Genomic DNA, 15,312 nt, shown 5'->3' with positions numbered 1-15,312 from the left:
TCTGACACACAGCAGCTCCTGCCCCATAGATCTGACCCACATCTGCACTACAGCAGCTCCTGCCCCATAGATCTCACTCACATGTGCCCCAGAGCAGATACTGCCCGATAGATCTGACCCACAACTACCCCACAGCAGCTCCTGCCCCATAGATCTGACCCACATCTGCACTGCAGCAGCTCCTGCCCCATACATCTGACTCACATATGCCCCACAGCTACTCCTGCCCCATAGATCTGACCAACATCTACCCCACAGCAGCTCCTGCCCCATAGATCTCACTCACATGTGCCCCAGAGCAGATCCTGCCCCATAGATCAGACCCACAACTACCCCACAGCAGCTCCTGCCCCATAGATCTGACTCAAATCAGCCCCACACCAGCTCCTGCCCCACAGATCTGACCAACATCAGCCCCACACCAGCACCTGCCCCATTGATCTGACCCACACCAGCCCCACAGCAGCTCCTGCCCCATAGATATGACAAACACCTGCCCCACAGCAGCTCCTTCCCTATAGATCTGACCCACATAAGCCCCACAGCAGCACCTGTTCCGTAGATCTGACCCACATCAGCCCCACAGCAGCTCCTGCCCCATAGATATGACCCACCTCAGCCCCTGCCTCAGAGATCTGACCCACATGTGCCCCTTAGCAGCTCCTGCCCCATAAATCTGACCCACAGCAGCTCCTAACTCATACATCTGACCCACATATGACCCACAGCAGATCCTGCCCCATAGATCTGACCCACAGCAGCTCCATAGCAGCACCTACCCCATAGATCTGACCCACATGTGCCCCACAACAGCTCCTGCCCCAAAGATCTGATACCCATGTGCCCCACAACAGCTCCTGCCCAATAGATCTGACCCACATCTGCCCCACAGCAGCTCTTGTCTCATAGATCTTAACCACATCAGCACCACAGCAGCTCCTGCCCCATAGATCTGTCCCACATGAGCCCCACAGCAGCTCCTGTTCAAGAGATCTGATCGACGTGTGCCCCACAGCAGCTCCTGCCCCATTGATCTGACTCACTTGTGCCCCACAGCAGCTCCAGTCCCATAGATCTGCCCCACAGCCGCTCCTGCCCCATAGATCTGACTCACAGCAGCCCCACAGCAGCTCCTCTCCTATAGATCTGACGCACATCAGCCCCACAGCAGCTCCTGTCCTATAGATCTGACGCACATCAGCCCCACAGCAGCTCCTGTCCTATAGATCTGACGCACAGCCGCTCCTGCCCCATTGATCTGACCCACATCTGCCCCACAGCAGCTCCTTCCCCATAGATCTGACCCATATCAGCCCCACATCAGCTCCTGTCCCATAGATCTGTCCCACAGCAGCTCCTGCCCCATAGATCAGATTCATATCTCCCCATAGCAGCTCCTGCCCCATACATCTGACTCAAATATAACCGACAGCAGCTTCTGCCCCATAGATCTGCCCCACAGCATCTCCTGCTCCATTGATATGAGCCATATCTACCCCACAGCAATTCCTGGCCCATAGATGTGACCCTCATCAGCCTCACAGCAGCTCCTGCCCCATAGATCTGACCCACATAAGCCCCTCTGCAGCTCCTGCCCCAGAGATCTCACCCAAATTATCTCCACAGCAGCTCCTGCCCCATAGATCTGACATGCATGTGCTCCACAGCAGCTGCTGCTTCATAGATCTGACCCACATCTGCCCCACAGGAGCTCCTGCCCTATAGATCTGATCCACATAAGCCCCACAGCAGCTCCTGTTCAATATGTCTCACCCACATCTGCCCCATAGCAGCTCCTACCTCATAGATCTGAACCACATCATCCCCACAGCAGCTCCTGCCCCATAGATATGACCCACAGCAGCCCCACAGCAGCTTATGTCCCATAGATCTGACCCATATGTGCCCCACAACAACTCCTGCCCCATAGATCTGACCCTCAGCAGCTCCTGCCCCATAGATCAGACCCACATCTGCCCCACAGCAACTCCTGCCTCATAGATCTGACCCACATGTGCCCCACAGCAGCTCCTGCCTTATAGATCTGACCCACATGTGCCCCACAGCAGCTCCTGCCCCTTAGATCTGTCCCACAGCAGCTCCTGCCTCATAGATCTGACCCTCATCATCCCCACAGCAGCTCCTGCCCCATTGATCTGACTCACATCTGCCCCACTGCAGCTCCTGCCCCATAGATCTGACCCACATCTGCCCCATAGCAGCTCCTGCCCCATATATCTGACCCATATCAGATCCACAGCAACGCCTGCCCCATAGATCTCAACCACATGAGCCCCACAGCAGCTCCTGTCCCACAGATCTGACCCACATAGGCCCCACAGCAGCTCCTGCCCCATAGGTCTGACCCACATCAGCCACACAGCAGCTCCCACCCCACAGATCTGACCAACACCAGCCCCACAGCAGCTCCTGCCCCATAGATCCGACCCACATCTGCCCCTTAGGAGCTCCAACCCCATAGATCTGACCGACAGCTGCTCCTGCCACATAGATCTCACCCACATCTGCCCCAGAACAGCTCCCGCCCCATAGATCTGACCCACATCAGCCCCAAAGAAGCTCCTGCCCCATAGATCAGACCCACATCATCCCCACAGCAGCTCCTGCCCCATAGATATGATCCACAGCAGCCCCACAGCAGATTATGTCCCATAGATCTGACCCATATGTGCTCCACAGCAACTCCTGCCCCATAGATCTTACCAACATCAGCGCCATAGCATCTCCTGCCCCATATATCTGACAAACATCACCCCCACAGCAGCTCCTGCCCCATAGATCTAGCCCCCATCAGACCCACAGCAGCTCCTGCCCCATAGATCTGACCCACATCATCCCCACAACAGCTCCTGCCCCATAGATCTGACCCACATCTGCCCCACAGCAGCTCCTGCCTCATAGATCTGACCTACACACTACATCCGGATCTCACTACAGCCTCCCTTCAGGAAGTTAGAGAGAGCAATGAGGTCTCCCCTGAGCCTCCTCTTCTCCAGGCTGAACAATCCCAGCTCCCTCAGCCTCAACTCATACGGCCTGTGCTCCAGACCCCTCACCAGCTTTGTTGCCCTCCTCTGAACGCGTTCCGGGGCCTCCATGTCTTCCTTGCACTGAGGGGCCCAAAACTGAACACAGCACTCGAGCTGCGGCCTCATCAGTGCTGAGAAAAGGGGGACAATCACCTCTCTGCTCCTGCTGGCAACACTGTTTCTGATGCAGGCCAGGATGCCCTTGGCCTTCTTAATATACAGCAAAGGAATCTCCTGAAAAGGAAACCAGAATATCTGGCAACATGAAACAAAGTTCTGATTCATAAAAGACTGGCAGCAAGGCCTGAATCTCTTGTGTAATCTGCTCTTGATTTATCCCATTAGCACTAGGTGGAATGCAGAAGCTTCCTGAGACGTGATAATCAAAACCTAGTCCAATGCCTTTAAAAAAGCCTTTAAGAGATTACTCCTCCTTGGCTGTTTAAAATAAACTTAGGTAATACAAAAGGTTGGAAAATTTTTGGACAGCTCCCCAGGGCCGGGCTTTGGAGGGCCGTATTGACGAGAGTCAATCAAGCTCCGGCTGCAGGCGTATATGTGTGTGCCAGTTCTTCAACACAGTAGATGGCATCAGACCTCCGCTCTCATGGCAGTCGCACTCACGGCTCCGGGGGAGAAAGCAGACGTGTGCTTACCGAGCGAGCGCTGTTTGCTGCCAGCTGCTGGTAGGAACCCACTCCTAACCCTACAGTACCAACAGTAACCTATGCCTAACTCTACTATGGGAACAACAATCTACTCCTAACACTAAAGAATGAAGAGGAACAAACTCCTAACAGGAAAACACCAACTACTAACACTAAACCTACTCCTAACCTACTCCTAACACTAAAAAATTGACGAGAGTCAATCAAGCTCCGGCTGCAGGCGTATATGTGTGTGCCAGTTCTTCAACACAGTAGAAATCACAACTTGCTGCGTGATCAAAATTCTGCATGTGCTACTCCTGAACCCCAATTACTTCCAACGGTGTTAAATTACCCCTTGATCTCAAAGCTGAACAAAACAACAAAATGCCACACCAATACTGAATACATAAAAACAAACAACTCCTTGGGCCTCAAGGGGAGGCTGATGCACAGGCCACGGCTGCCAGCGTGCAGCTGGGCTTCCCAGGGCAAACAGCAGCACACGGTGCATCAGAAGCTGAAAGAACCCTCAGGGAAGAGAGGCCAACTCAAGGGGCTGAGCACGGGACACCCTTCTTCCTGCCGGGCTGCTTCCCCTCCTCTGGTTTCTTTCTGTCAGTCCTCAGAGAGCAAGGAGATGCTCACAGCCTGTCACCAGCACTTACGGGTTGGCTGAAAGGCCACAGGTTGGGAAGACCAACAAGGAAACGGGGGAAAACCTGCACCATGCCAAGGGAGAGACGTGAAGCCGACCGCTTCATCGCCCTGTGATTGCCAGCCCAAGCGAGGGACGTTCTGACCAGCTACTGAAAGAGGCAGCACCAGGTTTAGAAAGTTCGCTTCAATTTTATTGCGTACTAAAGGACTCGGCTTCTATTTATTACCCCGCCCACACCCCAAAATGAAGCCCCAGTGCCCAGGATTTCCACTTAGCAATCAGTCACTCAGCCTCCAGTCAGACCCAAGGAGAAGCCAAACCCCAGGGCTACGTCACCTCCTCCCTCTCCAGTCCCAGCCAGCCCTATTTCAACCTAACCCTACACCAGGCCTGGACCTCAAGAGACACACCCTGAAGGAATGCAGCGTCTCCAGCTCTTGCCGTACACCAAGTCCTGCACAGGTGAAGCCCTCTTTGCTTCTAACGCAGCACAAGTCCTTCCTGTCCAGTTCACTTCCATCATCTCCACCGTCCATGACAGGGAAAGCACGGCTGTGCCGGTAAACTGGACTGTTCAGTCAGCAGCTTTTGGTGCCACCTCCGAGGAAGCGCTGCAGGTGGTTCTGCTGTCCTTTGTAGCTTCTTGCTCAGGCCATCATCGTTGCTTTCTGCTTTCCTTCTCGGCTTTCTTCCTCAGCTGAGCAGCGCTTGCCTTGCCTCAGCTTTCTTCACTCTCTCCCAAGTCTCAGTCCCCAGACTCTCCGAGTCCTACAAGAATCAATTCGGAAACGCTCAGGGAACCTTCTCAGCTAACAACTGGTTGGCGGCTCGCTTTGGGAGCTCAAGTCACCCTGCTGGGCACGTTGGGCTGCCAGAACTGGGAACCGCCTTCCTGACAGTCGGGCACACAAGAAACTCCACCCCTGTCTCGTTCCCCAAATCCCACACAAACCAGAGCCTAAAGCCCTTTCCTGCAAGGCGGTCCCTGCACGGGCGGGAGGACCCTGTGCCTGGCAGCTCATAGGGAGCAGCAGTAGCCACAGGATAAGACTGAGCTGGCACCTCCAGGCTGCTGGCAACAGTTACAGATGGTTCCCTCCCACCCAGTTGCCCGTGCCTTTCTCCTATCCCATGAGAGCACCACTTACTGCCTTTGGGAACTTGGAAACTGGCAGCATGATGGCCAGCACAGAGAAGCTGCAAAACGGCTCCGTAGAAGAGTCTGTGGCGCAGCATGTTCTTCATTAGCATGGGCTCAGGGATCTCAGGTGGCCAGAAATGCAGTTCAGCAGCCATAGCACAGACAGCCTGCTGCTCTACTGCTCTCTTATGGAGGCTGCCTGCTGTGAGGGGGGAAAAAGAGGCATCATTACTCTCAGGCACTGTGATGGAGTTACTTCCTGCTAGAAACATTTCCAGGCTGACTTAGAGAAGTGCTCTGAAGCTTGGTCACCTTGGGCTACCGACCCAAGAACAAAGAGGGACAACAAACTTGCATTTCAATTGCCCTTTAGCGCCTGCCTCGGAGAAGAGCCCTCAGCCTTCAGTATTGCTGCACTTACAGGTGAGGGGAAGAGAAGCAAGAGGACGGGTGGGTGTCAAAGAAGGGAAAATTTACCAGGCAAGAATAAACCTATCCCTGAGCTCCATCACACACATGTGAATACTGCCTTACTAATATGAACAATAACATCATTCACACAGCTAAATTTACTCACATTCACGTACCTGGTTGTGGACATGTTCGAGGCCTCGCTGCTGCTGTGCTGTTCAACGCCGGCCACAGCAATAAAGCGCGCAGAAAGCCCATCTGTTGCAGACAGAGGAGTGAGCCGTGCTTAACCAACACTGCTTCAGTGCACGCTTAAATTAAGGCACACCTACCTTGCGCTGGCCATGCAGGAAGCTCGTGACGCAGCTCCAGACGGCTCTCCTGAGGCCCAGCTTCATTTCACGGCCACTCACGCTCTGCTGCTGGACATTCTGCAACGGAAAAGCCACCGGATGCAAATCCCATCCCTCGCAGATGGTATCAGACCTCTGCTCTCATGGCAGTCGCACTCACGGCTCCGGGGGAGAAAGCAGACGTGTGCTTACCGAGCGAGCGCTGTTTGCTGCCAGCTGCTGGTAGGAACCCACGCCTAACCCTACAGTACCAACAGTAACCTATGCCTAACTCTACTATGGGAACAACAATCTACTCCTAACACTAAAGAATGAAGAGGAACAAACTCCTAACAGGAAAACACCAACTACTAACACTAAACCTACTCCTAACCTACTCCTAACACTAAAAAATGAACAATAAGCAATGCCTAACTCAAAAACACAAACAATAACCTATGCCTAACTCAAAAACACTAACAACAACCTACACCTAACTCTAAAACTAAACTAAACCCAAAAACCAACTATAGAAACAGGGACTGGAACAAACAGGGTAAAGATGGGACTGGGGGCCCACAGAATGTGGCTGCAGAATAGGCCCAAAGGAGGAACAGATGTTACAAAATGCCACCCAGCTAATGCAGGGGGCGGGGGCCGTGCAGCGGGTAAGGAGCTCAGTGCCTGGACCAGCCACAGGTGGAGCTGTGACCATGCCAGCGCGGGGCCTGGCACGGTGGTGTGGTGCCAGGCCAGCTATGCCGCGGGCGGATCCACCTCCATGGGCTCCTCTGCAGGTGGATCCACCTCCATGGGCTCCTCTGCAGGTGGATCCACCTCCATTCGCTCATCTGGAGGTGGATCCACCTCCATAGGCTCCACATGGGTGGTGGTCACGGGGCTGGTCCAGGCATGATGGAATATGGCTCTCTTACCCATCCTCTGCCTGGTGGTCATGGCGGGCCCCCTCCTCCTTCTCACTCCTAGGGCCCCCAGCTCCATCCTCCCACCTGAAACAGGGAAAACTTCTACCCTAGCCCTCTTAGCTGCCGACATGGCTGCTAATTGCCACAGCTGTCAGAGGCGAGTGCGTTGCGTGCGGCTGCGGTGACCAAGGTGACGTGGAGAGGGTTCTAAAATGGCGGCCACACTGCTGGCACTGGTGTTCCACATAGGATGAGGAGGGGGCTGGTAATAGCAGGACAAGGGGAAACTGATTTAAGTTGAAAGAGGGAAGATTTAGGTTGGATGTTAGGGGGAAAGTTGTTTACTAGCAGAGTGGTTAGGCCCTGGAACGGGCTGCCCAGGGAGGTTGTGGATGCCCCGTCCTTGGGGGTGTTCAGGGCCAGGTTGGACAGGGCCCTGGGCAACCTGATCTAGTAAAGGTGTATGTTTGGTGGCCCTGCCAGGCAGGGGGGTTTGTTCTTCATGATCCATGAGGTCCCTTCCAACCTGGGTCATTCTGTGAGTCTGTGATACTGGTGTGTGGCTGTTTGTCCCAGCGCGCTGACCTTTTGCCTTCAGGTTCACCAACAAGACTGTAACTGATTTATGGAGGAGGCAAGTGATGGGTGCTACTGTGTGACAATCAACATCACTTTGTGGACATTTGAAAGCACCTTCCTCCAGAGCTGTTCACCTCCAGAAGAGGGTGCTCAGAAGTGTTTACTGGCAGAAGATCTGGCAGCTGCCCCCCCCCCCAACAGGCCCCAGCCCGGCCTGAGCCACGTGACAGTGACAGGAAGTGCTTCCTGCAGGCGGCGGAGAGCACTTCCGGGCCATGGCGGCCATGAGCGGGGCCGGGAGGAGCGGGCTCTGTGCTGCGAACGGGGTCGGGCTTCGGTGCGGGGGCACGGAGGGGCTGTCGGGGGAGGAGCTCGCGGCACTGCCGGCACCCAGAGGCGGCTCCCAGGCGGCTCCACGGTCTCGCTGTGCTGCGGAGTCACCCTGCCGGCCCCAAAAGCCTGGAGGCAGAGCCTGAGCCGGCCCCGGCCCGGATCGTGTGGTGCGGCTCCGGCCGTGCTGGGCTGTGCGGCACCAAGAGGAAGACGGCCGTTCGTTTGCCGGCTGCTCGCTGGCTGTAAGATCCGGGTGGCGCCGAGGCCCGGTTAAGAAACGGCGTGGATGAAGGTTTGTACGGATGGAGTGGGTCTGGATTGCAGTGAGCGGGACGAGTCCGGGCTGCGGTTTGGCGTGGTTGTGTTGGTTGCTTTGAAGGGCTGCCGTCATAGGGCGGAGGGAGGGAGAGGGAGAGGGAGGGATGAACAGGGAAGCAGAAAACAGATGCTCTGCTGGAATTCAGAATAAAGGGGGGCTAAAAGGGGGATAGTTAAAGGTAGTTTACAGAAAATGATTTAGTTAGAATAACAAGGAATGGAGACAGTGGGTCTGGAAGAGCAGGAAGGATGAAGATTAAGGAGTGAGAACTCCCTGAGACACCTGGTGAGAAGGGGATTAGGTGTTGCAACTCCTCTTTTGATATTTGCATCTCCCTGACAAGATGGGCGATAACAAGAGGGGGTCTGCATGATAAAGAATGTGTATTAGAATTAAGGGATGCATGTTAGAATTACGGGAAATCATTGACTATGCATGAGGTGTACCTATATCTGTATCACGGTTTTACAAGTTGGTGTGCAAGTTTGGAGGAGCTATCCCCCTTGCACCCAGCGCTGGAATAAAACATACCTGCTTAATAACGCATCTCTGGATTATAGAGTTTGATTCCGCAAGTCAGGGAGCTTTGAACAGTGCGGGCAGTCAGGAGCACGTCGCGTTTCTGCCTGCTGTGTTGGCGCTGCTGTAAGTCTTTGGGTCCCCAGGGAGGCTCTCCCTGGGGGTGTCCCGATTGGAAGGCAGGATTCAATCCCGCCGCAGCCCGTCCATGGCAGGCAGACGCTTCTCTCCTCTGCTCATGGGACTCAGCAGTGCCAGGGGTTTCACAGCGCGTGTTGCAGTGGCTGGAAGCCTCCGTGTGTTTTTCTGTTGCAAACAGGATCCCATGGTGGAGCCGAACTAGAAGCAGACGTTGGTGTCTTGTGGCAGGAGCAAGGGCAGTGGAAGCGCTGTCCAATGCCGGGCGGTGGTGACTGCCATGAGAGCAGGGGTCTGATACCATCTGTGAGGGATGGGATTTGCATCCGGTGGCTTTTCCGTTGCAGAATGTCCAGCAGCAGAGCGTGAGTGGCCGTGAAATGAAGCTGGGCCTCAGGAGAGCCGTCTGGAGCTGCGTCACGAGCACCTTGTGTGTGTGCTGGCCATCATGCTGCCAGTTTCCAAGTTCCCAGAGGCAGTAAGTGGTGCTCTCATGGGCTGAGAGAAAGGCACGGGCAACTGGCTGGGAGGGAACTGTCAAATACAAGATACGAAATACTAAAGTATTGATGCTACAGATAAAGCTCAGTTTGCATTTTTGTTAGAGTCTGTGACAACAAATACAGTGTCCCTGAAGAAATGGCTTTTTTGGCCATTAAAAGACAAAATGCAATCTTTTGATTTGCACAAAGCAGTAAAAACAACACTGGAGCGATTTTCTTTATCCTTTGACAGAGTCTCTGGGTCTTTAATGTCCCTTCCCACCCAAACCATTCCACAATAATATATTTCCACAATGTAAATGTGAAAATATCTGCCATGGTCTCCTGCTGCTCTAGATGACTGGGAATCCTCAGCGTCCATAACAAGCCCAGGGGGAGCCTGGTCCTTGCGGTGGAACAGATCTACCCAGTGGGACATGCTCCCAGTAATTCTTCCCCAGCAGCCTGGCACTCACCCACTAAGGGGTGCCACAAGCACCCACTCTATGCAGCCCTGCGTCACAGGAGGAGCAGCCCGTGGGGAGGCCCAGCCAGCAGCCTGGGGATGTGAGGTCACTATGCCCTGCCACATTGCTGCCTTGTGCCACAAGATCACAATGCCCAGCTGCGTGCTCTAGGTGTTCTGTGCCCCAATAGCAGCACTCGTTGTGGCTGTAGCAGTGGTGGTAGCAGCATGGCACGAGTACTGGGGGCCACGGCCCCCACCTGCCTTGCCGTCCTCCTACTGATAGCCATGTGTTGTCAGGAGACTTGTGCTGCTCCAGGGCGAGCAGCAGGAGCAGGTGGGTGGGCAGAGATGGGGTAAAAAATAAGCGGAAATGAGAGTGAGAAGCCCAGGTTCTGGTTCCAGTGGCTCTGTGCCTTATAGCCCTAAGGCTGCCTTCGATGGGGGCGGGGGGGTATTGGAAAAGGGGGACAGGCAGCACCACAGGAGCTGGGCAAGGGCATGAGGAAGCCCTGTGCTCCCACGGCTCTGCCGCTGGCTGGGTGGAGCATGCTCTTCATCCTGGGGGTGTCCCAGGGGAGAACGTGGAAGGTGTGTGCTGGGAAAAGCATGAGCATTTCTGCTCCAGCTGCCTGATGCTCCCCATAGAAAAATCCTGGTTCCCAACAGAGACCCCCAGCTGTAGCCCAGTGTGTTTCAGGCACCTTTTCTTTGTATGCTCTTCCACGCGGTCCCAGAGGGGTGCTGCATGTGGCCAGGAGGGAGCATTTGTAAAGCTGCCGAGTGCTAGGCTCCAGGTCACCCTGGCCCCTCTATAGCTTTGGCGATCAAGGCCTGAGTCTCCCATCCTGTTACCTGGCCCCTTCCCTGGCCCCTTCCCTGTCACTAAGGGAGAGGAAGATCACAGCATGCAATGGGAACATCCCTCTTCTGTTCTTTCTTCTAGATGATGACATTGGTACTCCTTCCTCAGATGACTGGAAGGAGACTGCTTTTGTGCCTCAGGGGAAACTCCGAGGTAAGTTGTGAGTGTCTGTTTCCTTGGAAGTCAAAAAATTAGTGCTATAATAGCTTATTTGGGTACGTAAGGCTCTCCAAAGGTCTTTCAAGTCTCTTTGTGCTTTGAAGGTCGTACACAGATCAGTCATTAGTATTTCTTTACTTGGAGAATTGTCACATTTCAGTGGGAAGGCGGCCCTTGCCAGTCTTTGCTCCTATTCCTTTGCTGTTTGGGCCATGTCATTCCCTGACCTGCAGCCAGTCCTCACAGGTCACTGCAGGAAAAAAAACAAGGCAGACCCCAGTGCACAGCGGAAGCTCTCCTCACCTGTGTCTGATCACTCTTGTGCCTGCAGGCCCCTTTGGTGCATTTCGAAAGCAAAGTCGCGTCCCTGAGCCTGGGGTGGATGCCAGACGTAAGTCACCAGTCTTCATCTCATGATCTTTTCTCATATTTGGTTGTGGAAGTTCAGGAGGGGTTCATCTTTTCACTGCCTGGTGATTTCTTCTCCATGAGAAGCTTGGATAGTCACTGTTTCTTGGGTGCTGCATGCTCCCAGCATCCCGTTGACTTTGTCTCCATACATCAGAGATCTCCCCACTAAAAAAACCTTGAGGGGCCAAATGTTCTTCTATGCCTTCTCTGAAGATTGTTTTACATGGCCTGGAGAGAGTATCTGGAAAGCTGCTGAGTGCCAGCCAACTGCCCACCTGGCTTCTCTGCAGCTTTGCAACTTTTGACCCAGGTCTGAGTGCCATGTCATCACCTGAGCCCCTTCCAGTCACTGCAGGTCCCTAAGGAAGAGAGAAATTACAGCATACCATGTCATGAGATTTTACTTCCTTTGAGAGATGCCAGCTCACAGTCCTAATGTCAGCCAGGCGCATCTGCAGGTGTGAGTGAGAATGCACACCTGTGTGTGTGTGCCCTGCCCTCGCACAATGCCCTGGTCCCATTCAGTGATGCCGTTATGCGTTTAGGTAAGCTGCAGTGTGTGGTGAAAAGTTCTCATTCTTTGGTTGCAGAAGTGCCTCCAGGGAAGGCCGTGCTAAATCCTTAGTTGTGCTGGAACCCCACAGGCATCCCAGGGGTGGCTGTTGTCGTTACTGACTTCACTGAAAAGACCGTTCAGTTTAATATCTTGTTTGTCTGAAAGTTATCTTAATGCTTTCTGTTTAGGTCCTGAGAAACAGAAAGAGGCCCTGGAAACAGGAAAATATCTGCAGACACTGCCCCCTCTGCTAATGAAAATCATGAAGGACAAAGCACGTGGTAGGTGTATTTCCGTCTGTTCCCTGAAAGGCTTGTGAAACTGAATTTCTAGAAATACATGTGGAGAAACTGCACCATCTTCCTGATGAGAAGCAGTTACTTACAGTCCCACTCCCTTACCTCCTTTCTAAAGAGACAGGTGGAGCACCTATGCGCTGGCTTGCATTTTGGAACGGCAGAGTTCGCACACTGACTGTCCCCCTGAGAGTAATAGAGGCCATGCACACAACAACTGTCACTCCAGGTAAGGGCCGCTCATAGAGCTCCGTGGCCGTGGTTAGAGGTTGCTCCCCTCCCACTGCAGCCAGTTCCCAGGGACTTAGGAACTTTGTCCTTTTGGGAACTAGGCCACCAGAACCACATTCAGCAGATAAGGAGAGGAAACAGGACCCTCCATAGTACCTCCTGTGCACAGACCCTGCATTCCAGAGCTTGCTGTGCTTCCCCTGAGCCACCAGGCACAACAGCAGCCCGGAGCGGGATCCTTCCTGTGGTTGTTCTTGTCCATGTCACTCAAAGCAGCAGCTGGTGAAACAGATCCACATTGTTTTTCCAGGTGCGGATGGTGAGGAACACGCAAATGCCGCAGACAATAATTTTATCAAGAAGTACTGCCTGGGATTTGGTGTGGCTATCTTCGTTACCATGCTGATGGCAATGTTTTCGTGCTATCGTCTTGTCCGACAACGGAGGCAGATAAACCAGTGAGTTCTTGTTCACCCCCAACCCCATCCTGCCCCCTCTCTTTACTATAGGGATCCTGTGAGCAAGGAGGCATTTCTAGTTAAAGCAGCATAGAGAAGCCAGTTAGTTGTTGCCTAACACTGTCTGAGATTGACACTGTCAGACATTTAACTGGCCTCGCCATTCCTGCTGCATGTTCTTACTGCTGGGCCTGAGACAGGCCCGGAGCTGAGAGTGACTCTATCATGCACTGTGAGGAAGGAGAGCAGGGGGTTCTCCTGTGCCCTCAGCACGTTTCTCTCCCTGCAGGCGCCTTGCTGAAGATGCTGCAGTCCAGCATATTGCCCGCAGCAACCTCACGCTTGGACAAACAGCTTGCTCGCCTCAGTGCGCCGCACAGAAAAGACGTGGCACAAACAACCGGTGCCTGTGCAGTGACAATCTGCCCACCAGCCGCAGAGCATCACCAGAGCGGCCCCTGCCAGGCCTGACGGCTGTCGGGCTCAGCTGCCCCCAGTGCAGCCCCTGTAGCCAACCAGCCCAGGCTCCGTGGCCCCTGGGAAGTACATCATGCCCAGTGGCCCCTATCCACCTTGGGCATCAACACCTCTTTCAGGGGACAGGAGGGACCCACCTGGTTTGGAAGCTTGCAGTCATCGGCTAGCACCCAAACAGCAGCACCCTGGCATCAACACCACCCTCCCGTCCCCCACCACCATCCTTCAGGGGTTGGCAGTGGCTCCCTCAAAGTGTCACCCGCAGGCAGCCACTGCCTCAGGGAAGCTTGAGAGGCCTGTCAGCCTCCAGAACCATCTCTGCCCTCACCCTCCCCTCCACCATCCATCAAGGGATGGAAGCGACCCCAGCAGAGTATAGACCTGGGGACATCATCCAACAGACGGACGACCATTGCCTGGGGGAAGCCAACTGGCCCAGCAGCCCCCTGTCCCCCCCAGGAACTGTCACCAACTTTCCTTCACCATCCTTCAGGAGGTTGGAGCAGCCCCCACAGGGTGGCAGTTTGAGGGCATCATCCGACACCCAGAAAACCACAGCCAGGGGAAAGCATACCAGGCCCCACAGCTCCCAGCCCCCCACAGCACCAACTCTGCCCTCCCGCTCCTCTCCTCCATCCTTCAGGATGTGGGAGTGGCCCCCCCCCACAGGGTCGGCATGGGGGCAACACCTGTAAAACCTCTGCCTGGAAAAAGTATGACAGGCCCAGCAGCCCCAAGATCCCCCCAGCACCACCTCTCTCTTCATGCTCCTCTCCACCATTGGTCAGGTGGTGGGAGCATCATCACTGGTCAACACAACAGGGGCTTCTTCCTTTAACATCCTTATTACACCTTCTGAACTGAGTATACCTTTTCTACAAAAATTCTCAGCACCACAGATGATCATATTCAAAACATCTATAACTATATGGAATATAGATATTGTAAATTAATTCAATAAAGTTCAACAACAAAACAAAATAACCAAGAAGCTGCTTCCTTCAAAAGGCAGAGTATTCTGACGAGGAGAAAACAGCAATACTAACATCACGTCCCAGCGTTGCCATCAGGGCTCAAGCTAAGGCAGCCAGCTGACCGGGGCAGAACTTGTGTTAGATGCTGCTCAGTGACAACACCCAGAATGAAGTAGCAAGGATGTGAAGTGTAGGAGACTACTTGCGCTTATCACATTCTGTCTGCTGTAACAGCACTACTCAAAGATTTCTAATCGGGCCAAGATCTTTGTGAAGCAGCAGTTTGTTCATTACTGCCATCATGGCCGCACACCCCTACTGACTGTTGGGCAGGGCTGCAGTGGAGAACGCCCTCCACACGCAGTCCTGGGCAGGCAAGGGCTGTCGGTGCACAGTGCCACACGCTCCTTGCCATCTGCACACACGTGGGCTGGCTTTGCACTGCCAGGCACATCGTCTCGCCTGGGCACTGCAGGTTCTCACTTGGTGGTATGCAGAGACAGCGGGGCCAACAGATGAAGTTATCTGTGTTGTGTGCAATACTTGTATGACTTGGGAGCTGACAATCCTTGTGGTTCTCTGTCCTGCTCCAATTTATAGGAAGGAGAGGAGGTCCATACGTGTATGCCTGAGCATGGTTCAAATGTTGGAGGACGGACGCTATTACGATTTAGGGTGATTAGGAAGGGAAGGCGGGCAATAGAAAAGACAGGAAAAAGAATCAAGGAGTCCTTATAGGAAGCAAGAGGGAGAGAGAGTCAACACCATGGATCTGACGTGTTTAGTAGTTCAGTCATTGATCTTCAGTAGTGGTGGGTCATCAGGAGTTGTTGTTCCGCTGACGATGACTGTGACCACGGCAACAGTTTCCAATGATAGTA

General features: G+C 53.9%; 1 protein-coding gene across 1 annotated transcript; it reads left to right on the top strand.

Annotated features, from left to right (window-relative positions):
* The first annotated feature begins 12,889 nt into the window (after positions 1-12,889).
* Positions 12,890-14,438, top strand: LOC146758086 (uncharacterized). The gene is made up of 2 exons (XM_085518321.1): positions 12,890-12,980; positions 13,270-14,438. Exons 1-2 carry the CDS (start codon positions 12,922-12,924, stop codon positions 13,622-13,624), a joined length of 414 nt encoding a protein of 137 aa, XP_085374447.1. The 5' UTR covers positions 12,890-12,921; the 3' UTR covers positions 13,625-14,438.
* The last annotated feature ends 874 nt before the right edge of the window (positions 14,439-15,312 follow it).

Source organism: Coturnix japonica, chromosome 17 (genome assembly GCF_054131305.1).
Source record: "Coturnix japonica strain WE chromosome 17, WE-NBRP24, whole genome shotgun sequence".
Taxonomy (NCBI): domain Eukaryota; kingdom Metazoa; phylum Chordata; class Aves; order Galliformes; family Phasianidae; genus Coturnix; species Coturnix japonica.
Note: the sequence above shows the minus strand (reverse complement) of the source record. Positions and strands in the feature narration are given on the sequence as shown.

Excerpts from the sequence above, each read along its gene's own strand:
- LOC146758086 (XM_085518321.1), top strand. The coding sequence starts at position 12,922 with ATGCTGATGGCAATGTTTTCGTGCTATCGTCTTGTCCGACAACGGAGG. Across the intron at positions 12,981-13,269 it reads CAACGGAGGCAGATAAACCA|GCGCCTTGCTGAAGATGCTG; the intron begins GTGAGTTCTTGT and ends CTCTCCCTGCAG.